General features: G+C 40.8%; 1 protein-coding gene and 1 long non-coding RNA gene across 2 annotated transcripts; one reads left to right on the forward strand and one right to left on the reverse strand.

Annotated features, from left to right (window-relative positions):
* Window positions 1-443: 443 nt before the first annotated feature.
* LOC145441796 (uncharacterized) lies at window positions 444-1731 on the reverse strand. Its single transcript, XR_013915895.1, has 2 exons — window positions 1502-1731; window positions 444-891 (listed from the first exon to the last, which is right to left on the reverse strand). It is a non-coding gene; the product is annotated as an uncharacterized LOC145441796 (long non-coding RNA).
* LOC145441795 (muscarinic acetylcholine receptor M2-like) lies at window positions 1731-21188 on the forward strand. Its single transcript, XM_080319735.1, has 2 exons — window positions 1731-7197; window positions 14992-21188. The coding sequence occupies exons 1-2, from the start codon at window positions 7021-7023 to the stop codon at window positions 16738-16740; spliced, it is 1926 nt and encodes a 641-aa protein (XP_080175861.1). The 5' UTR covers window positions 1731-7020; the 3' UTR covers window positions 16741-21188.
* Window positions 21189-24337: the final 3149 nt, after the last annotated feature.

The raw sequence follows: 24337 nt of genomic DNA on the forward strand, positions 1-24337 counted from the left end.
ATGTGCAATTGTGCTTGTGCAATGTGCATTCATCGATGGTGTAGGTCAGAGCAAAGCTTATTCAATAATATTGATGTAAATGTAAATCGCCTTTACCACACCGACAGTAAATCAATGTATTTGAGTACTCAGTTTAGGTAGAAATTATTTTATTTTCATTTCCGATCATCTTGTGCCCGGCGCTCTTCACGGGCCACACACCCCTACTCTACGCGGAATACGATAACAGGCTCCAGTCGCCCAGGAATGCAGACGATCGTTGATATCCAATAACTTGGTGCGGTGGTACGGGACCGCTAATTATCGTCTTTGTTACACATTATCGCTTCGGTGGAACCAAACTGTTTTTCCACCGAAGGTTAAATACGTGTTCGGTTCTAAGTCTGTTGTTAGGTATTTTCTCTGGAATAACTTGAAAAGACTTGCATAGCAAAACCGCATGCTATAAACAGACCAAGTTTATTATTTTGTGTTCATTGGTATAGAGGAGTGCATTCGCAAGCACATGCAGTTCAGTATTCGTGATTTATGAGTCACTAAAATGGAATGTATGAACTTGCAAGGTGCAATTATGGAATGCGTATTATGAGGAATCGAGATCTTTGAGTCCGATGACAGCACACGCCGCAACAACAGCAGTCGAATATAATGCTAAATCAGTCAGCTTGCAATCTTCTTTGTACCGTTGTGAGACAGAATGCAATGTCTGTGGGTGTTCCAGCGCGACAAACGAGTTGAACACTACACAAAACTTCTCAAGAATACCGGAGAATGCTTTCATAAGCGCCAAGAAACTGCAGACCATGGTTTCGTCGTCCGAAATAGGTAATAGCGTCACCAGAGACGAAATGCAAACAGCCATCCCAACGCGACTGAATTGACTGGCCGGCGCTGGGTAATGTCACAACACACAATGGAATATTGTGATTACATATTACTAAAAGTAATATATAAATAACTTATATTTCGCCTGAACGCCTCGGTAGCAAGTTATCTCCACCAATCGAGAACAATCCGGGTGCATTTCTCGTCGCTATTAATAATGACAAGAGTTCGCAAATATGTGTGAAATTGTTATCAAATATTTCATATCTCAACTCTCAAGGTTCGAATTTAAGCTACTAGTATAAATGTGAGCTGAAAAAGTTTCGTAAGTCGTGTTTTAATGCTAGTTTTATCGGATCCAGTTGGAATTTCAGCCCAGAAGTTTAATAATCGTTTCATAACCCTTATTGTTGAATTCATCCATCTATACGCTTCATGCTGAGGTATCTGGTTGTAACATGAGATGGTAACATGCGTATTGAGTCGGTATCGGTATCTCATCTGAACGGTGAACCTCGCCAATGCGGAGCAAGCATGACCTCATTGATTCCTGCGCAGCAAAGATGCACATTGTCCGTTGTACAATCGTACACAGTCCACAAGTACGACGAACAGCAACTTATCTTTCTTGACTTGCTATACGTGAACGAATCTGATGTGCGGTTTGAGAACTTACATTTGAGATAGTGATGTAATGTCCGCCTATATAAAAATAATGCATCTTGGTTCTTGGTTGAAATCGAGACGGATGACCAGATTAGACAGTCAAATACTTCACTCCACAGTCTCAGCCTATGAAAACTAGCCGGACCTATCGCAATATTATTTTGTTAATAAACGGTGAAATTCAGAAGAATTAACAAATGGATAAATTCGCCTATTAATATCAGCTAGTGACAACCTATTTTCGTACTTGAAGGAGCGAAATAGCGAAATACTTTAAACTTCGTGTCGGACCACAGAGTCGATTATGTTTTACCACTATATCAATAAATCAAGATTAACTTCTCGCTTCCGACATTTACGATGTAGCGATGTAGTATGGTTGTACAAGCCGAAACTATTGGAACTGATCATTGATCAATGTTCAGAGTTCAACTGTTCTTGCACGTCACTGAATTCAAACTGCATGCATGCAACTTAGTATTTGCCGATAATGATATTGCAACTGATCTCAAGTACAAAGGTATTTCAAGCTTGCGACTCTAGTCGATCAGTCACAAGTTTCACCGCATTTGAAAACACAGCTTGTTCGCGAGATGATTGCAGGGCAGCCACAACAAAAACACGAAACCTTTTTAACTTGTTGTTGCGCTAAAAACAACAGTGTCGTGACTTAGGTTTTGTTGTTGGAGATGGCGGGGTGGCGGGTCTATAAACTGCGAAGAATTAAAAGAAGAATTCTTCATTGCCTTAGCAGAGGTGGTCAAAGTAGTCAAGAAAGCTACTAAAGTATAAGTAGCGACGAAAAAATCTACTAAAGTACGAGTAGAACTACCTCTTACATAAATAACCTAAAACTAATTGAAGTAGAAGTAGAATTGACTGACTTTAAATTTACTCAAGTGAGCAAGTAGTTGTGAAAACGATCGTAATTCGTTCGCAAGGACTGTCAAAAGCTGCAAATGGAGCTATGAGGAAAGTGTGATGAGCTTGATTCATATTGATGCATCCCAGATGGTGTCAATTCTTGACAGAATAAGCTAGTCGTCCACATCATGGGATGTAAATGACACTAATCCTTTGTTTACTCGAAAACCCCATTTAGAGAATATCATGGCATGGCGCCCTACCCTAGATTATAAGGCCCCTACCCCCCCCCCCCCCCCCTTAGTTCAGTCGAAGAACAATACGGAGAAGTTGTGTCGTGTACGGCTTTAACTCTTTGCGCGATTAGTATACGGTAATTAAAAATGTTAATACAGGTCTAACGTTAAAAAAAGTCAAAGTCCACTTTTCCAGATTAGGACACGTCATGGCTGCTAGGTATAATACGTAATTGCTAGATTGCGAAACGGTAGTTTCAAACGTTATGGGGGCCATACTTACTGTGATGAAATATTTGATATAGGCGACAATTCTGTGTGAATGGAACCACGCAACCCGGTAACTAAATTATATTCAGCGATACTTTCGTTAAAACATATTTGTCACACCACATCTGCTGTGCGCGAAACGCAACGAAAATTCTGTGTATTAGATGAATTTTATGAAAATTAAATGTGGGTACTACGTGAAAACAGCCCCGAAATTCCTTCGGCTATCTTTCTTGTTGAGGGATTAAACTACTTCTACTTGACAAACTGAAAATAGCGAGAAGTAAGTAAGTAGTTCACAAAATATTACGAAATAAAAGTCGAAGTAGCGAAGAAATGATCTATTTGAGTAAGTACCGGAACTAGGGGAGAACTACTTGAGTATTTCGAAAAAGTAGAAGTACTTCGTTACTGACCACCTCTGTGCATTAGTCGCCGTGAAACTAGGTGTAAATGAGTTGTAAATTATCCCATCTCCCAAAGAATATGGAAATGCATTCAACTGTGTCATATGTAAATCTACGGTTCTCACAGGCTAGATTCTGTTGCTTGACACTTTGGCATAAACGATGACGATGAAACTAATGAATATGGCACGCTGAAATTGAGGTAGGATCGGTTTCAAATAATTTTATCGCTAATAAGAATGCGGTTTACCCAATTTTGACACACCGATTAATATGAAATACTCAATACCAAATAAAATATCAACTACCAAATGAAAGTCATACAGAACTACATTATTCTTATTGAATTGTGCAAATAGGGGATGCAAGACGCAGTCTAGTTTTCCAGAGTAGTATTGATTGGGTCACAAAATATTGGTAGGTTTCGGTAACAAATACTCTGTTAGTCCTAACGAAAATAAGTACGAAAACATATATATATCTATATATGATCGATTAGACACAGATTTGATGCAACTACTTCATATGCAGCTACCTGTCAGTCGCTGCATATGATTTATGCCTAGCGTATGCAAACCTGATGACGATTGGGGATTATGTATCGCTTTATTAGTCTCTCTCTCATCCCCAAGGGCTCATGTCACGCTAATAGTGTTGTAGATATACGTGACATATGTATATACCCATATACAGATGAATCAAATGTACTTTTTCAAGTATCGCGGCAATCAACTTTGAGCACGTTGGCGACGATTTTACTATACCAATCAGTCAATCACCACAATGCGATAGTATTAATTTGGATAAGTTTACAGGAATCACCTCTCCTTGACACGTATTCAGTTTTTATGCTGGCGCGAGTATTTCTGCGCGTCGTTAGACTGACTGACCCTTGCTTGCATGTAACGAGTATAAGTGGTCACATGTCAACAGTGTAGTTTTTACACGCTTAAAACATATTGGCGTTTCGCGCGTTGCTCTTTTTTCATCATGTTCTCTTCTCAATATATCGTGTGAGATGTAACGGATAGGGTCGTCGCCGACTGCAAATCGGGTATATCAAACTGGCAACACGCCGGTTACTCTCGAATCACGATAGACTGCGGACGGTAGGCTACTCGCGCCACTGCTTAGGTGTGCGTGGTAATATAACTAGTAGTTTTTTTGACTCACACAGCGTGCATCGCTAGGTTGTTTGAGGAGACAATAAGGGGTATAGCAGTTGACTTCAGCACTATATGTGTTAGATTTACAGCAAATTATAAGGTGTATTGTGGATCACTTTCGATATTCGATTCGAAGAAGTCAACAGGAAGGATAGGAACATTATGTCAAAACGCAATATTCCGCCGTTCCGCATCTACCTCGATAGGTTTCTAACGCAGTACGACGCAGGTCAGTTTCGGACGTCATCTGCAGAGCTATAATCGAGCTTGAAATGCGCATGTTAATCCCGAGGGCTCCGATTTGAATCGGGTTAAACCTCGACCTTCATCAGGCATGCTATTAAGCTCGACATTATGTTCCTATTTGAGCAAATAGGCGGGTGGTATAATCAAGATAACTGAGATAAGAAGAGTTAATCGGTAACGTATATGGATTCGTGACCTGGATAGATAGAAAGCCATCGCAGTATAGCAATTGACAGACACTGAAAAATACGTCGTTCCAGGTATAAGGTATGGAAGATTCCGCGAGAAAGTGAGTGCCATAAATGCGGTTAATGATATGAAGTTTTTACATATTGCGTTTAACCATTCATGGAATAGTTGGCAGCAGTTTCATGGTAAATTTCATTGCTATCATCTTTACGGCTACAACTTCCAATGCTGAAGTTTAAATACATCGAATTTATGTTACGTATTAGAATCACATTTTCCTACTGGATGCGACTTATTGAGTTTACAGGCAGACTTGACCGATAGCTGGGCACAAAGAATGAAGTAATTGAATACGAATCAAGTAACAATGGAGATCGTTCGAGTCGAAATTTTGCGCCCATTGCCACTACGATTTGATTATCGAGAATTATAGTTTGGCACCTTCATACCCTCTGTGGGAGCCGTGAAACCTTGTTGGGACGTATCATAGCTACAACATACGAGATTTGTAGCATAATACTCCGTATGTTCATTGTTCATGGAAACGAAATCGTGTTGAAATGATGATTAATTGTCACAAAGCGTTATACTTTTGATGTGATGCAATTGGTGCCAGTTTATTTGTGGTTGAATAAAAGTTGCATATTTCAACTTTCCAATTCGTTCGTTACGTTATGGCGTCACAATGAGTGACGCTAGAAAATTCGACTTGCATCGAATTCTAATACTCGATCTGAAGTCGATTTTACCCAGCCGTACCTACTACTTAGCCATGGATAAATGTTGGAACGCAATTTTCGCGGTATTATTTGAGATTTATTTTTTCTGATCAGTACAATGCAAATCGTTACACCAACTGTGGCATGCTATTAATGAGAGCTGTATGGTGTGTCAAAACGCATGTGGAGATGAGATACGATACGACTTATGCGTTGAACGCTGTAAGCGGAGATAATATTCGCCAGCAAGCCCAACTCCCACGTCGTATGAAATGAATCACTATCGAACACGGAAACTCATAATAACACGCTATCGGATGGAAGTGCTGATGTACTATCGCAGTGGGATCAATGGGGTGATTTGCGGAATACTCAAATCAGAATTAATGCGCTCGGGCCGCCATTATGCACACTGGTGGCGAAACTACCATTATGAGGTTACGTCGTTAATTTTGTTGCGGCCGGATTGTGTAGCTGTCATTCAAGTGGTAGTACAATAGCGTCGTGTTGCCACATGGGGTTGGATTAGATATATGTACGATTGTGCGGGGTACGCATAAGTAAATCGCTATCGATGTATGTGACGACAGATACAATATGAATGCATTCCGACGAGGCAGATAATATACTGTGATGGATGAGTTGCTAGTGTAGTGATATTATTTATTACAGACAATTATTACTAAGACAAACATCCTACGTCGTCATCAGTTGATTGCGAATACCAGTGCGACCCTATCCATAACACGGTCATTACTTTGTTTCGTATAATATACCAGGGCCTTCGATTTACGTATACGTAGGCCCCCGATATGCAAATATGCAATCACCTTGGTTACATTGTGTTGGCAGTGTTTACCTATTTTGAAGCGGGTTAAGGGGATCAGGGCTACCGCGATGCCTACGCGGTATCAATGTAATGGGGCGCCGTTATTATGTCTGTTATCAGTCGATTTATCAGGTTTATTCTCTGATGCCTCGGGCCAAACCGATCATCTGGCATTTGACTGATTTCAATCAGCACCGACTCTTGCGCCTCACATATTTTTCAATGCGCGGTGAAATTCACTACTACCTTGTGGAAATTTCGTGAAAATCACCGAATAATGACCGTAGCAATCAATCCTTCACATCAATTGTAAATCGACTTGCATTACCATAAATTTCGTAAATAATGCTGATAGATTGTTGTAATATTGCTGCCGTAACCGAATGGAGAAATGTTCCCCAAGTATGTGGCAGGTGTACTGTGCCATAGGCTACGGCATTTGGGGCTTATTTATAGCTAAAAGGTGGTTCATCGAGGCGAACCATAAGGGGGAAATAATTTGTCGACTTATATACGTTACAGTTGATTATATGAGAATGTACTTCTAAAATTTTCTGCGAGCTACTTGGAATTCATGGTTTGTAAAGTTGGGATTTAACTTCAATGGATTCGACGTCATCATACACGGAAACTCCGTTTGTTGACATCTGGAATACGACAATGACAAGCCAATACGGACCTATGGTGACTCAAATATTGGACGATCGGGACTATAATAATTCTTGGGAATTTTCCAACACCACAGCATCGTCTGATTCCTCACCACACAGCACGGTCGCGGTAAGGAAATGATATATAACAAAATTTGATGTGTTCTGAAGTGGTACTTGCATTGTGGTTGCACCCCTATATTCTGTAGCTTGACCTTCCATCTCATCGTACTCGTTTGAACTTCTAAGGTGATTTAGCGCACCCTTCTAGAATACCATACTTCGTGTTCTTCGTAAGAGTCATGAAGAAACCATGCAGAGACTTGAATACCGGGAAAGGTCGTCTCACCTTGCCATGTTTAGGAATGTGATACTGCCGCAGTGGTTGCAGTCTATGTATCCAATTCGTGTATAATAGTGTTTTTGGTCCTTTGCTAGAATTACAGTAGAATGAGTAAATTTTGGATAGATGTTTGCGACATGTCGGAACCGGTTGGTCCGCGAATAAACTGAGTAACTCGCAGTAATTCGATCTGTGGTTAGCGTTGGCTAGGCTTATGACTTGGCTTTGACACGACTCCTTCATAAGTAGGTCGCTTTTGAAGTCATTCCTGCTATCATTAGCTTTTGGCGTCACTCGGAAAGTGCTACTGGATGGGATTTTACTAAACCATTTCGTCGTCTGACGTTTACGGACTCGGTAATTAGCCCAGCCAATACTGATCATGTTGTCATCGCGGAAGACCATGTAGTAACGACGAAAATATTTTTTTCAATATAGAGCAATTCCATAGCGTTTGATTATAAATCAAACGAAAATAAAGACATAGTCTCCGAAATAATCAATCAGCTCTTTTGTTGCTCCGGCACAGGGGCGTGCATTGTGCAACCTTTATTTACAATCCGGCCAGGTACAGATAACGCAGTTCGCCCATAAGCTTTATTGTGATGGAAACTTGCAACTTGCAAGACTCATCATTTGATTGAGACATGGTATCGGTTTCGGCGATACTTGGCAATGAAATTAGGTATCGGGCGATATAAGTAACAAAAATACATACCTAGAGTTAAATCGCGCGAAACGCGAAACAAATTTTCGAGTTATTTCTTGAATTAAGCTGGTCAAAAATATTCACATTAGGGCTCTTCAAAAATGACTTTTTTTCTCAAATCGTACTGGCTACTTGATAAAATTGTTAGGTTATCTAATTTAGACCTACACACAAAATTTGGTTCAATTTCAGCCAGTAACCGCTTTGCTACAGGAGAAGTAAGTTTATATTTATTATATAAAATTAAATAATGAAAATTTGAAAATTCCCTGTTCACCCCATGAAAGTGTTAGGCTTTCTATAGAAACTATGCTCACCAAATTTGGTTCAATTCCAACCAGTGGAAGCGGAGTCATTGCCGTCGGAAAATTTGGATTTGAATAAAATAGTATTTACGGTGAGTACAACTTTAATAAATAAACAAAGAATCGGTCACCGTAAATACTATTTTATTCAAATCCAAATTTTTTGACGGCAATAACTCCGCTTCCACGGGTTGGAATTGAACCAAATTTGGTGAGCATCGTTTCTATAGAGAGCCTAACACTTTCATGGGGTGAACAGAAAATTTTCAAATTTTTTATTATTTATTTTTATATAATAAATAGAAACTTACTTCTCCTGTAGCAAAGCGGTTACTGGCTGGAATTGAACCAGATTTTGCGTGTAGGCTTAAATTAGGTAACCTAACAATTTTATCAAGTAGCCAGTACGAATTGAGAAAAAAAGTCATTTTTGAAGAGCCCTAATTCACATTGATGTCATCATGCTCATTGCTCATATTTCAATAAATTTAGTGTTTTTGAAATGGCATTTGTTTAACCCACTGTTTAAAACATGTTTTAAACAAAGTGTTTGAAGCACCTCTTGCCTTAAATGCAACCATAGCCGTATAGTCGCACACCATTCAAAACTGGTAATTCAACGCGGGCCGCAAACTTTTTTCTCTGGGGCGGCAGGTTGGATAGGCGCTGGTAGATTGCCCCATTTACATCAATAGGCCTTGCCTAATATTCAACCGATATCGATAGACGATAGCATTACGTTGCTTTGTTGTGGTAATTATCAGTAACACTCGGTAGCATACTGACTGTAGGAGGCCTGTTATCGACGAAATTCCAACATTGCCAGGTCAGGATAATGACTGTGCCGTTCGTACGTATGTTGTTTTGTAGTAGTGATTCATGTCCATGACCTCAGCTAACTCATCCTTTCTGTACAACGTCATTAATGTCCAGCAGATATGCCTATCTGAGATGCAATCTTCGATGTGCGGAGAGAATGCGAATTGGTTAAAATTTAAATAGAGTAATACGTCACAGGAGAAATTATGATATCGAATAAATCACATCAACAGTGGTGGGTCGCGAGTCCCGACACAATTTCCAGGGGTTACGTCAAAAGATTCCCATTGCGTAGCAGACGAATGTTATAGCTCGGGTCGATAGAATATCAATGGAATGGAGTCGAAAATATGGAATCAATATAACGTCTCGACAGTATGCCTACTGCATACAATTTATAGCAGACCTTCTCAGACCGTGGATAATGACCACATTCAGGCTTACGTAATTCATAACATGATACTTGAAGGTTTTACGAATGAAAATTACGTAGCCTACTCTATCCATTCGGAGAATGGTGAGTTGCAGGTTGCGAGGAACGTCAGTATTCAGCCATATACAACGGCTTGTTGGTATTGAAATGTCAGTCCACCAACTCCCTCGCATAAGGGTGTTCTTTCGTCAATCGGAGATGGAAGTGATGGAATCACTCTGCGGCCTTCAAACATCACTTTGAATGTACTTATAGCAGTTGTAATAAACTCCCGAATAGCGTTGCAGTAATGCAGTAGATCTGCGTTTAGAACTACGTTACGGGCGAGTGCATGACACTACCCACGACGTACCGGTATTTGGAAAATTTCAACTTCGCCGCAAGCCGTCACGTTTTATGGTTATTCCAACACGAATCCGGATTTAGTCCGTTAACCGGGCCATGAGAAGGATGACGTTGAAAACTACTGTCATAGACCGACTGCAGGCATCGAGGCGTTCGACAATCATCTCAACGGCGAATGACAATGAGTGGCTTTCTTGACGGTCAGGATTTCCCTTCGTGCAGTCCAGCACACTTTCGCGAATGTATGCATTGAACTAAACTTCGCGCTAACTCCGTGTTTGTCGTCATGGGTGTGTGTGTATGATTCGTCTGTGTATCGTGAAATTAGCATCACGAGATATTAAGGCTTCGCGATGACTGGGTATTATTCAGTTGACCTGAATAGCCACTATACTTGGATGCTTGTTGTTTCGATTTCGAAGCACATTTTACTACGATGTGAGGTAGTTTTATCTGGCAAATAGACGTTGATTACGTATTCCCATTTGCGGATTTTACCATTGACTTTACCAATATCGCTATGGCAATAGATTTATAGTAAATACTTGAAACTGTAAGCATACTGGTATGTATATATATAGGGATGGCTTATTCTACACCTGGCATGGTGCAATAAGAAAACTTGTGAGAATAAGAACTTATGATTATGAAATGAATTGGATACTAATATGTTGTTAGAAATGTGTTCTTTTCCCGCATATAACCATTCTTCATATTACTTACCATACTACTTAATGGTCTTCTGAATCACTGTCGGGTATTTCTTTTGATTGTGTGTCACTTACTCGTGAAGGTCCGCACGGTGTGCAGTGCATTGTACACGGCGTGACAGTGAGTTTTTAGTGGTTTAGAAGCAGTACTAAACTGTCACCTATTTCTCATGGACTTCCCATGGTTATAGAGTCATTCTTACACCCTTTGTCCGTAACCGAACTCTTCGCGTTGGGCAATGGTGAATGCAGCGATACAGTCTCCTCCGTTTCACACAATACGTGACTTTTCACAAGTTTTGAACTAAACAATAGTGAGAAAGGCGGACAATCCAATCTGCTGAAGGATCGCTTTGATACATAACAGGAAAAGATTGAATGGTCGGCAAGAACTTATTCAACGTGACGTCACCGTTAGGACCTATTCAGTAATTCGCGAAATTCAATAGGCGTGTCAAGTCACTATCAGATTAACTAGCCACGAACGAACACGCCCACACGGAATATCTTGCCATCCATATATATTTAAAAATGACTGCCATATACAACATATGTCGAATCACTATCTAAATTGACTATCTGCAAATATCATAGCTACAAAACATCAATGAATAATGAAGTACGGTATTGTATTGTATTGTATACTTTCAATAATTCCGAAATCTGTTAATTTATGACTCCCATTGTTTCCACCAACGTCATCGGAATCGAGCAATGCTAAATGAGTATAGGTGCGATGGGAATTGAGCAGTCTACTGTGCAATGTACATCATATATTAGGAATTGGTGAAGCAGTAATCCTCTCCTATCCTACAGACTTCGCACTCTGCAGTTCACGTCAATTTATCACTTTAACATCTAAAAAAGTGCGAGGATATTCAGTGGTACTTCAACAGAGTATACAAGGGATTGCATGGAAGTTAATTACGAAGACAGCGCACGTTAACTAAACATTGGATGTGAACTAGGATTATTTATTGTGGCAGCTCGTGCGTGTTCATTGTAGTGTTCGCTGTTCAGCGTTCTCGCATGTTGCGAGGAAATGATTAGTATTTGAGAGCATTATTTACCTGAATACAAACCAATAAAATCATAAAATCGCCATAAAATTTATAATGTCGTATCAGATGGTTGCAAATAGTAATTCCCAAACCGCTAAAACATTTACTGCCTATAGTTTATGAGCTGTGCTGCTGAAAGGGTTGCGGCTATGCAATTTGGAATAGGCTATACTATCCATATATAAAACAGTGTTATGACCAATTTTTTTTTTGTGAGGTGACTACGGGGCACAATGAACAAATAGATATTATCGTTTGAAGGTCTCGTCAAAATGTTCGTGATGTTCCACATCCAGAAATATATCGGTAGTAGGCTACACAATTACACATACATTGATTGATAAATTTCCGATACTTTTCATCAGTCAGGCGTCAGTCGTCATCACTCATAAATGCGAGTCTTTGATACAAAAGCTATAAATCAACATCATCATTATAAGAATAGTAACAGCTGGTTCAAGTGCGGTTGTAAGAAGTCAAGGGAATAGACATTATACACCGCATTTCATCATTCACATATTCATTCGTGAAGTAAACGAAGAAATAGTTGTCGTGTGTTAAACATCACCCCGAGAAGTGCAAATATTTATCTCGTATACGCTCTGGCGGCGCCTTTACATTCAATAATCTGACTTATACAGTTATAATTTCTATCGACGTGGGTATGCACTGTGATAAATCGGGCATACCGAATTCATGGGGTATATTCGGCCTAGTTTTCAATGATACGTAACGCTCCATGCTTATTATGGCTTAACATAATCTCGCCTATATCCCGTAATCGTGTTCAATGGTCACGTAGTAGGCAATATGAATTATAGACAGTAACAATGTAATATTATTGAAAAGGCCTTTAACATCACGGCATCAGACTGATACAATGGAGCTGAAAAGCATAGGTAGCTACTAGCTATAGGTGCAAGTTAACTGCTTATCACTGATTAATATTGCCTATCGACCAATGGCCATTACTGCTGCTCAGCGATGCAGACATATCAAATCACGTGATGGAGTCTAATCATGCTTGATGAGGAATATACTACAGTGCAATGTAGCTTCCGTTTTGGTCATCGTGACTGCTCGGATTGTGACTTCTTTCGGCCGTTTTTCTGCAGTGTATGATTATGGCTCTGGCTAGCGATCGCACATGTCAACCTATATTCCGACCTTGTTTGAGATGTATCTGAAGCACGTGTCTAGGAAACAGCCGCTATGCCGAAAACCGTTCAAACAGGCGCAAAATTTTCAAACCAAACCGTTATGATTTAGAAAGTTATTTAATTCCCTGAACTCGTTTTGTTCCACCTTGCGATTCAAGGTTTCATTCAAGTCGAACGTTCTCAGGTTAAATTTCCATCACTGGTTATCCAGTTCTGTTATTCGGGTATTCTTCCCTATCTAACCGCATGGAAGCGACGGGTTTGTTTGATCCTGGTTGTACACTTTTCACGTGCTTACCACGACTATATAGTCTATGATGCTAAGTATACAGCGGATTGTTTTTACTCTTCAACAAATCTTTGTCGATCAGTCTTTCATAACAGGATTTCAATTCATTCGTCTGTTAACCTTTTGTTCGACGCGCCCACGATACCTTGGAGTATCACATACCGACCTCTCATAGACATTAATCACACATATTAGACAATGACAGTGGTTATCTTGTTGAAGGCATTCTGCCTGATTTTCGACTGCCTATCTGACTGACTGCTTATATAAATTTTTCACTCATATCGCCGAATTTTCACTCTGATAATGCATGTTTGTAACTATTCAGACATGGTCAATGTCAGTGGTCACGGATCAGTAACGAAGTATTTCTACTTTTTCGAGGTGCTCACGTGGTACAACTTGCAGCTCGAACTCCGTAACTGGTTACTCGACACTTCCGCTACTTTATCTTCTACCCACCATATTTTGTTTCGCTGTTTCCAGTTTCGAGTAGAAGTATTGTGTTTTTCCAATGCGAGAGAGAAAGAGCGAGACAGAGACGGAAAAAATTATGGGGCGATTTTCACGGAGACCGTGTACTCATCTGGATGTTCCGTCCCGCTCACGTGACCACCCTCACGTTCATACCTAGCATTTCGCCAACTGATTGGACTTTCGTTGTCAGGACGCATTAGATATGAAAATTGAAAGAGAGGCCAAGGAATGGTTTTGCGGCTGATGTGACTTCTTCCGCGTATATGTTTTCATGTACAACTATGATTTCGTGATTAGGGTTGAAAGTCAAATGAAGTTTAACCAAATACCAGGATTTTCATCGTGATGCTTCATGCGAAAATATCGGGAGTAACCAATATGTATCCACGAAAGTAGCGGTCAATATAATTTAAGCCTACGTGGTTCATATGCGTAATTTCAGGCGCGTGGCGTGGCGTGTGCGAATCTGTAGAAGATATTATATATATTTTCCGTGCTTTTTTTGTATTTCTTGTTATGCATGGTATAGTTACATGTTTACCTTCATGAAATTGTGTTGCTTTGCTTGGAGTACATGCATATCGAAGTTAAAAGCTAAGTGCGGTAATGCTTATATTTTTCGGATAGAAATTTAAGTGTAAATGTGTCTTACGGTGCAACTCTCTGCATCGTCCGCATATGTCTGTTTCGAGATTTTGTCAGTCCACGAGTAACATTCAAAGCCAATAAATTCTAGTTCTACGTGAAGTAGTTTTGACTGCTTCGAAAACCATTACTTCCACTCGAACTTGAGAGGCATTCTACGTCACTACTTCTACTTGAGTAGTTCTCTTGGCTAATTGGATCACCGCTTTTTGTATTTGGAAATTCAGAGTGTAGCATGAAAGCGACCCATTTATCAACTCTCCTCTCTAGGTTACTTGATAATATTTCATTGTTTCAGCAAAAACACGAAACATCGACTATTCGATAATAATAACTATATGATATTAGTCTTATTTACCTAATGATTGTTGTAGGTATCCCGCTCTTAAGGTCGTCATGCATATCTTCTGTGTGGTAAAATGCGCACGATAGGACTGTTCCGAAAATAAAACTGTCCACATTGTTCGAATTTTTCAAATTTGCATGTGTTCTCATAATCCACTTGCTTTGTGTCGGTCGGAAGATTGCCGATAGGAAATATGATAGTTTGCCACACTCGAGATTGACGTCAATCAAACGATATCATATCTTCAGTTCTGTTACTGATTCGTTTACTTTACTTTTGCAGGCCGTGTTCATATATCTGGTGGCTTTCATCCTGATGGTATCAACTGTTGGTGGGAATTTATTGGTAATCATCGCATATCACAAGAACAGACGACTTCGTTCTGTTAACAACTTGTTCCTTGTCAGTTTGGCATGTTCTGATCTCGTGATTGGACTGGTGTCGATGAATCTTTACCCTGTCATGATCGTACTTGACGGATGGTACCTCGGCCCAATAGCATGTGACATTTGGCTCTGCATCGACTATACGCTGAGCATGGCGTCAGTGGCGAATTTGATGTTGATATGCTTGGACAGATATTTTTCTGTTACGTGCCCGTTCAAGTACAGACCGAAACGCACACGGCCTGTTGCAAAAATAGCCATCATACTGGCGTGGATCATCTCCATGTTGTTATGGGCACCTGCCATAGTTATCTGGCCAATTATGCATGGGAGGAAATCGAAGTCTACCGAGTGTCAAATAGAGTTTTTCCAAAATTCCATTATCACATTAGTGACTGCTGTGATAGCATTTTACCTGCCGGTAATTATCATGATCATACTGTATTGGAGAATATTCAAAGAAACGAAGAGATGTCGCCAGTACATGGATTACCTGCGCAGCTACAACACGACGCAGTCGTCCGGCAGTTCAAAATCGCCTTTTATCAAACGAAAATCGAAGCCGCAGAGGAACAGCGGGAATTCCCGCGATAGGATCAATTCGAGCCCTGCGTCTGAATTTGCGGACGCGGCCAAGATCTGGAAACCCGATCCGGTCTTGGAAAGACCGGACGAAAGCGATGAGTCGCGCTGTAACGCGCGGAACAGCAATGAAGATGAGATAGAGGAATTAACCAAGACACGACGCAATGAGACCCCTTTAAATAACAACTCAAAAGCCAGCGATGAATCTCCGCCTGTACTTGCCCGTTTCCAGAGATTAACCCGCTCTCTCACCGATTCCATAAGGAATTCCATAAAATCCGGCACCGATTGCTCAGTGAGTGATACCACAAAAAGCGCATCGGGTCGGAGCAATTCTGCCGAAACGTACCCAACAAAAACTCATAATCGGGCCTGCTCCGATCCAGTGTCAGAGAGTCAGTCTCTGCTTGTTTCCGAAGGCGTCAACGGTGTGTCGAGTCCTACCGGTACTCAGCGGACTTTTACGGTACCGACCATTGTCACAAGTAGCCAAGGTGACAGTGATCAGGCGCAAAGCACGCACCGGCCCGCAAGGCGAGCCATGAGCGAAGCCGATACATTGTCGGTACCTTCCGCGAAAAGGCCAACCAGACCTGTTTCGTCCGCGGGCGAGAGTACGGTAGGACCCAGTAAAATTCCAGCCAGTGACCGTAAAGCAGCGAAAACTTTAAGCGCGATTTTGATCGCTTTCGTATGCACCTGGTTACCATATAATGTGATGGTTATATATTCCTCTTTTTGTATAGCCAACGAGTGCAAAAGTCACATCCCGCAACCAGCGTGGTACTTTGCGTATTACCTATGTTATATCAATTCTACGCTGAATCCGTTTTGCTACGCGGCGTGCAATAAGACATTTCGCGATACATTCATTCGGTTATTGACATGCCGAAAAAGAGGTTATCAGCGACCGGCAAACGAATGCTGTTGGTTTCTTAGAGGTAAGAACAGGCGGGATACACGCACTACCGACACGATCACGATGCACCCGTCTACATCTTCTTCTAAATCTCTTCCACCCTCTCCGTTGCCTAACAAACGAAGAACCTTCAACTCGTGATGGATATCGCGCCGTTAACAAGGTTTCAAAAGCCAAGTGGAAGCCGCAAAGCTCGCTATAGCGCCAGCAAAGGAAACGACGCAATGTTACGCCACGAGACCAACGATGTAGACCAAACGACAGCATGGTACGCTCAAAATCTTTACCTGAATTCTTTCTACATCTAATGTTGATACGAGCGAAATGGTTATCTCCCGTTTGACGTGTTTTGTGATATCGCATCGTGCCGGCAAGATACGTGCTGGCTTTTCGGCGAAAGATTGAAAGTGATATCTCCGTTACAAGCGACCCTCGGAGTATAAATCACGCGCATCGTGTTTGGTGTCGTACGTAACTCACCGACGCGAGCTGAGAAATTATTTATCAGTCATGTCCTGTGCGGGTGTTGGAATATTCCTAAAGTTCAAGTGCTATGCTTATCCACGTGACGATTTTGGTATTCTATCATTTGACTTTGACTTGATTCAAAAATGCGTATGCCATTGCATGAACGGGGAATTCTGTTGAATACGCAATTTAGCGATTTTCGGCTAAGGTATCCCTTGTAGCAATCCTCTATCAGCAAAGTTAGAATCCAAGTGTTGAACCGGATATTACCAGGGCTATGCGATAAATATTTCATAGGCTTGCAAGGTTGTAAATCTTCTCAGCCGAGGGATAATATACAAGTAAATCCAAAAACACGTCGCGAAGGCAGGTGGATAGCCGCTTGGGTCATTGGCGTCGAGGGCACAAACAAAAGCCACGACGCCTAATCCCATTATAATGAGATTTTGAAGCGTGACTCTCCCTGATGAATCTTGCTACCAATATCGTGAGCATTCTATTATTGAGGTGGTATTTGCTCTCACTTTTAGAGACTTGTGAAAGGCCATGAATATCAATGACACGGTCTGGTCGATGAAATAACCATGAAAATAGTGAATATGGAATCTGCCACATTCAAGCAAAGCACGTTTATTGTAAACTCCGTGAGCGGGCCTGTATTGTTGTGGGGTAAATGCTTTCGACAGCAATATAATGATAGCTACGTTTCATGCCAACATTAAATTTCGTACACAATGTATGGTGTAACAATTCGCTTGCATTGAGTGGGGTCAGCTTGATAGCAACCATTTGGTATTGCTATCCCGAATGCTGCAGTCTGCGAATTAAATAACCGAACAGCGCCATGTTTCAACAATGATAGTACCCTTTTAAAGCACTTAATCTCGTCTACCAACATTGTGAAGTGTCGTTATAAATCTTGACACATCACACTGGTAAAAGAATTTGCGAAGCTTTCAAATCGATCGGCGCGCACTTGATGTTTCTGTAGGGCCGTTTTTTCATTACTTTGTCAAAGTCAACGCTACGGAAATCCACTTCCACGTCACTGCGCCTTATCGAATCACCATCCGTAATCGTATCGACTCAACTAAAACAAAACTATTTTGGTCACAAGGAGTTCGCCCTACCTTAATCTTATTTCGACGAGACACGATCGGGGCCGGAGAAGGCACTGATACCCGTGTGGATGTATGCGCGTTGCGCGTTCTCACCACAGTCTTGTTGCTAGTAATAACGTGCGATTAGATATAAGAGATGTCGATACTATGAACTTGATAATATGTGACATTTACAACTTCACGGATTTGTAATATGAATATGCTTTGATCAAAATGCCAATCACGGCTTCCAGGACTATTTCTGTACTGATTCTATACATTCTTTCCGAATGCATCATTTCTCACGCCGTATTCTTTACAGAATGATCTTTTAATGACGTCGTAGCATTGATCTAACGATAACAAACAATAAAGTGCTTGTGCTTGCTCAATAACGAGGGTTAAAGGTCACGGTGAAAAATGTTTATTTTCTTTCCCGTCACGAGATCTGGGTCGACGCGCGAGTTTCAGGGATATCCACACTACATAAATGGGGTAACCCTTGCATATTCAATCCGGTGTTCACCATATTAAAGAACATTCTCCCCTTATATCAAGTATGTACGTTAGTAATGATACACTTGTGAAACTTGTGAAAATCTGTCGATGATGGTACGTAGTACATACCTATTACTTGTGTTTGACAGATCACCTATTCGTCGCGGTGATGAGATAACTATAAAGCGTTGAACCGCTCGTCTCAGTCCGCTTAAATATTCCGTTTTTCATGCACTATTGCTTATGTTTCATTCCGTATTGACTCTATAAAGCAGCATTCATATCATCTAGCGTTACCTCATCTCTGAATAGCCACAAGTCCAACAGAGAACAATTGGCGAACGAAAGAATTGTGAATGTGATCCGTTAGTTGGTGTGAATTCTGCACAAACCAATATCAACGCTGGTCGAGACTATGGAGTTTACTGTGAATGTGCTTGTTGCTACGTTTCACCATCGCCAGACATTTCTGCCCAAAGCCTCGTGGGTGGCGAATGAAGTCGGTTGTTGCGTCGTGGTGTTATGCTTGATTTGCCATAACCGGGATGCGGGTAACCCATGAAGACTGGTGATTTCAAGTTTTGCTTAAACTACACAACCCTTAGAATGCCAGACGCCAGTCCTAGTTTTGGAAATGTTAAGTTGGTAGAATGTGTACAATATACAATTTGCGATATACCTACATCCAAGCAAACTTTTGTTACTGGCCCACCCGCATTTGACCTTAAAATATAACCTCACGTCAAGATCGATAATACATTTATAATATCCAGTGACGCAAACAAGATTTCTGCTCTATCATAGGACCGACGACTATTGTTGACAGACCAATATTTTCGTCGCGACCTTGTGGGTCTGACGATTGTAACATAGAAGATAACCCAACATCTATCGCTGAGTGAATTCCTTTAAATCGCAACAGATCACACGCTTTATTTAAACGAATTATGAATAATGTACCGTAGAGAGATAACAGCACTCTCCTATAGGATAGTGTACTAAGCCGTATTGAAATTGGTGCCAAGATCAACTGGAATGTAGATTTCTCCTTAGCCATTTATAAATATTGGAGAAGCCATGGTCAAATTTCGAAGCCAAGACGTTTCATTAATTTCTGTGACTATAGCTGTTTCGCATTATGCAAATACGGTATATAGCCGGATCCTGAATGGTGCACGAAGAACGCGTTTATTCATTGAGTAGTTTGGCGATGGTGTAGATCTCAAAGGCGTCATCAACAATATTAAGTGCGCACGTACCCGGTGCAGTTCAGCTACAATTTTTTTACATTTCCTCGTTAGATCACCAGGCACCTATCGATCTCTGTCGATCGAATCTGTTACCAAATTTCGTGATAACATATCAGGTATCTTCGGAGCACGGTGATCGTCCTGTCCTGTGTTTACTTTGCGATTTAAACCGGTCAATTAATCTTGGTTATCGATAAATGTGCAAGATTGGTAACTGTAATTTGTCAGCCACCGCTCGACTCTATCTTACAAATACGATACTGTTGAATGGCGAATTAAATGGCGGTGAATCGATAAGCGATGTTAAGTTATTAATATAATTTAATAATAAATTCCTCGCATATCTGTGCGATACAAATAACACGACGTAACAATCACTTCGCCAATGTAGAATGATATCTATTACTGGGAGGATTGTCCTTGTTTTGAGTTACGTATGATCGGTTTTATTGTGTGCTGCTATTTCATTCGTGGCTTACGTTGTGGCTGTAGAGCGCTCGATTATAGAGGCCATTAGGCTAACAGCATTTGGCCTGGGTTAGCCCATCCTCCTGGTATAATAGCTAACATGCTTCATATGTCCCTTTAGTTTGAGCTATGCTAGGATAAAAATCGACTTCAAATATTGATAAGAACTATGTACGACGACCATTGTTGATCCGTTGCCTGAAAATTGAAAAATATTACTGTCAAAAGGTACAACTCCAGGATATCACTAGTTCTGATGACACACCCTTCCAGATAAATCGACAGCTTGTAAAGAGCTACTAGTAATCAAATGGTGGGATCCCCGCCTACACGCCACATCTCATGTCCCACGAACAGACACGAAAGTAGATTAATTGGGTGGTACTCCTTGTTTTCCTAGTGTCAAAATTTTAACGCGGAAATGCAATACTTCGTATCAAAACCATCAGTGTTTAGCAAAGCGCCAGTCATAGAGCGTTATGAAACATGATACGGTATTGGATGATGGTATTTAGGTGCGTACGGTATAAGTTAGATCATTGCAGACGCATCTTGCGTAGCAACTATCTCATGACAACTATTCCCACGGGATACCGGTATTCTGGCACATTGACATTGTCATCGGACACGTTACATTGCGGAAGACTATTGCACTTTATACATAGGCCTACTATTTATTGCAATCTCCACGGTGCATTTCTTATTGCCGTTAATGTTCCGCTTTTCTTCATTTTCTATGTTCTTTTTCTTTTGAAATCGTCATTCGTCAATAATATTATTGAATAAATGAATACATATATCTATACACCAATTTACTTTATGAACGGCACTGAGGTATGCTGATATCGGAGAATGTGTTGGTGAAGTCGACACATCAAAGACATTCAGTACAATTCCATTGGGAGAGAGTATTTTGAAGCAAGGTCGCGGTTCACTGCCTTTCGTGATATAGTTAGCCCAAGGTAAAACATTCGGGGGGAAATCACTTTTCGAATTGACCTGACTTATAGGCTTACCATACGTCCTCTTTTAAGAGGATTTGTCCTCTTTTTTGACTTTTTTGAAAGTGTCCTCGGAGGACGCCCTTTTGTCCTCTTTTTTGAGATTTTGTCCTCTTTATTGAAAATTCAGGTCTGTTATGCCGCAAATTAGCACAGAAGTGACGGTCCGGCGGATATTTCGGAGTGAAAAACGGTGAAGTTAGCTCTGAGCGAAAAAATGACCTTTTTTTTTTTTTTTTTTTTAGTCATCCACCTGGCAATGTAGAGTAAAAAACGTTATTTTGAGATCTGAGCGGAAGTGAAGACCTTTTTTTTTTTTAGTCAACCGGACGCAAAGTGGGAAAAATTCACCGGTTTTTGAGAATTCTACTCCGGTTTTGTATCTTGCAAATTTCTGAAAAAGTGTCCTCTTTTTGCATTTTCAAAATATGGTAAGCCTACCTGACTAGGCTATATAATCTGTTTTCAGCTAAGGTGAATTCTCCTTTATCGTTCGTATGATAGTCGATTCAAAACACCACACGCTTGCGATACAATCATATCAAATGAGGAAAAGAAGACGAAACAACTTAAATCAGAGGCATGCATATCTTAGTATAGAAACTATATGCGAAATCGACATGTGACAAGAGCTCAGGTAATGCTGGATCCTTGGTTATATTGGATCAGTAGAACCTGCTTTATTCTCGTTTTGAAGGTGGACAATATGGCGAGCATAGCTCGAATCCTTTGCAATAGTACGCTCAGTCGGCATCACCCATCATCGCCAAATATTTACGTAACATATGACGACATCAGTTAAAAACGACGATATAGGCGTTTAGCGCCTACCGCGCCATTCAAATTATACCGTCGCCGCCATCATTTTTACATATTCTATATAAAAGACGAACTGAGAATAGTTTATTGACATCTTGTAGATGTGACCGACTCGAGCTCATGGCACGCACTTTACAACCAGGCGTAATGTAACACGAGAGAGGACATCTTATTTAAGATTCAAGAACATCAGACGAAGCATGGCTGCATTATACATTGGTCTTGATTATGGAGTCCATCACCTCGCATGGTATAGTCTAGCACAGATATAGATATAGACAAGTTCACTCCCGAATAGCTCTTACACCCATCAACTTGTATCGCATATATCACTGAAGCACGCAGTTCCGGTCCCAATATACGACGATACCGGACGTACCTCGTACCAGTGACAACCATTTTGAGCCAGACTTCAACTGTAGTCACATACCGGCCGTGCGAGACTGGCCGTGATCGAGGATTTTGTTATGTTGTTATAAGCCTGGCGAAAGCTTGAAAAATCGATAGCAAACTCAATTTATGACACATAATAGCTCCTTGTGATGATGCGTAGGCTACATAAAGTTCGTGTTCGTGTTTGCCAGGCGCAACAGTAATTTGTAGGATCACGTTCACGAACAAACAAATCATTGCCTTTCGCGGCTATAAATTGGCTATAGCGATGCGTGTTGGCTTCTCAGGGTACCTTTGGGTCCACGTAAGCCCGGGATGATCTCGTAAGCAATTTTAGATTATATTCGTTGTTTGCGTACGTGGATACAATTCCGATGTATGGTATTTCGTAACTGCTGCGCATGCACGAATCCAACATACGACTAATCACATTAAAACATAATGAAAATGTTGGCGATTCCGACAAAGTTCTCAATACATGTCCCCCAAAACACAGTTAAAATACGCAGTCTCTTCCCCTATACCGTACTTACGAACCCGCTACGGAACCCCTTGACAGCGAGTTGGACCTGACGATCGTTCAAAGAAATGAAACGTGATCAATGATCACTGATCACTGATCATGTAATCTCGGATGAATCGAAGATGGGTATAACGATAACTGTCAGTCGTAACTATTCAACGGAGCCAGTGCATTCATGCACAGAATGAACTGTATTTTTACGAATATATTTCCATTAGTCACAAATGTGTTGCGTGATGTCATGGTAGATCGTGAAGCTCATTCTGGGAAATGGTATTTCCTACAGGATGCTACTGATGGATTCATTACTTTCACGTGCAAATGGCGTAGCGAGCCTCACGCGAGAGATATCAAAATGCGGCCGGAAATTTAGGCTACAAAATGAAACGCCATGCTAACGAATCAGCTCAATATTTTAAGGGTTCCGGTTACCCACTCGAATGTAGAACAAAACCAATCAATACCAATGGTAGGCCTACGTCCATCGCCAATCCCGCTGTGTTGCCATTGCCGCTGCCAACAGTGCCTTGAAAGGTAGGCTTACCATATTTTGGAAATGTAAAAAGAGGACACTTTTTCAGAAATTTCAGACATGCAAAACTGGAGAAGAATTCTCAAAAACCGGTAAATTTTTCCCACTTCGTGATCGGTTGACTGAAAAAAAAAAAAGTCTTCTTTTCGCTCAGAGCTAAAATCACCGCTTTTCCCTCGAAATACCCGCCGAAGCTTCACTTCTGCGCTAATTTGCGGCATATCACTCGCAATTTCCTCTAAATCTGACCTAAATTTTCAAAAAAGAGGACAAAATCTCAAAAAAGAGGACAAAAGGGCGTCCTCCGAGGACACTTTCAAAAAAGTCAAAAAAGAGGACAAATCCTCTTAAAAGAGGACGTATGGTAAGCCTACTTGAAAGGTCCAGTTGTCCGCTGATGACGATTACAGAGACAGAGTCACAAACCTGCAGATTTACACAATTAATATCAATGTCGTGTTGCCAAGAAAGGAGAAAAGGTTCCATTGAATTATATGAATATTAATAGTATATTTAGTGTAATTTCTCCGAACATTTAGGCGTCAGCTATTTTTATTTCGGTTTAACGTAGATAGCCTACGTATCGCTGTTACTGACCCATGCAATTTTTGTAAAGGTCAATCTGGTATTTGTTTTCGGGTATAACAAAATATTGATCGATCGGCTTAACAATGGGCTATTGTATA

Source organism: Botryllus schlosseri, chromosome 6 (genome assembly GCF_051294905.1).
Source record: "Botryllus schlosseri isolate E-star chromosome 6, Bs_hap1, whole genome shotgun sequence".
Lineage (NCBI taxonomy): Eukaryota > Metazoa > Chordata > Ascidiacea > Stolidobranchia > Styelidae > Botryllus > Botryllus schlosseri.

Excerpts from the sequence above, each read along its gene's own strand:
- LOC145441795 (XM_080319735.1), top strand. The coding sequence starts at position 7,021 with ATGGATTCGACGTCATCATACACGGAAACTCCGTTTGTTGACATCTGG. Across the intron at positions 7,198-14,991 it reads CACCACACAGCACGGTCGCG|GCCGTGTTCATATATCTGGT; the intron begins GTAAGGAAATGA and ends TTACTTTTGCAG.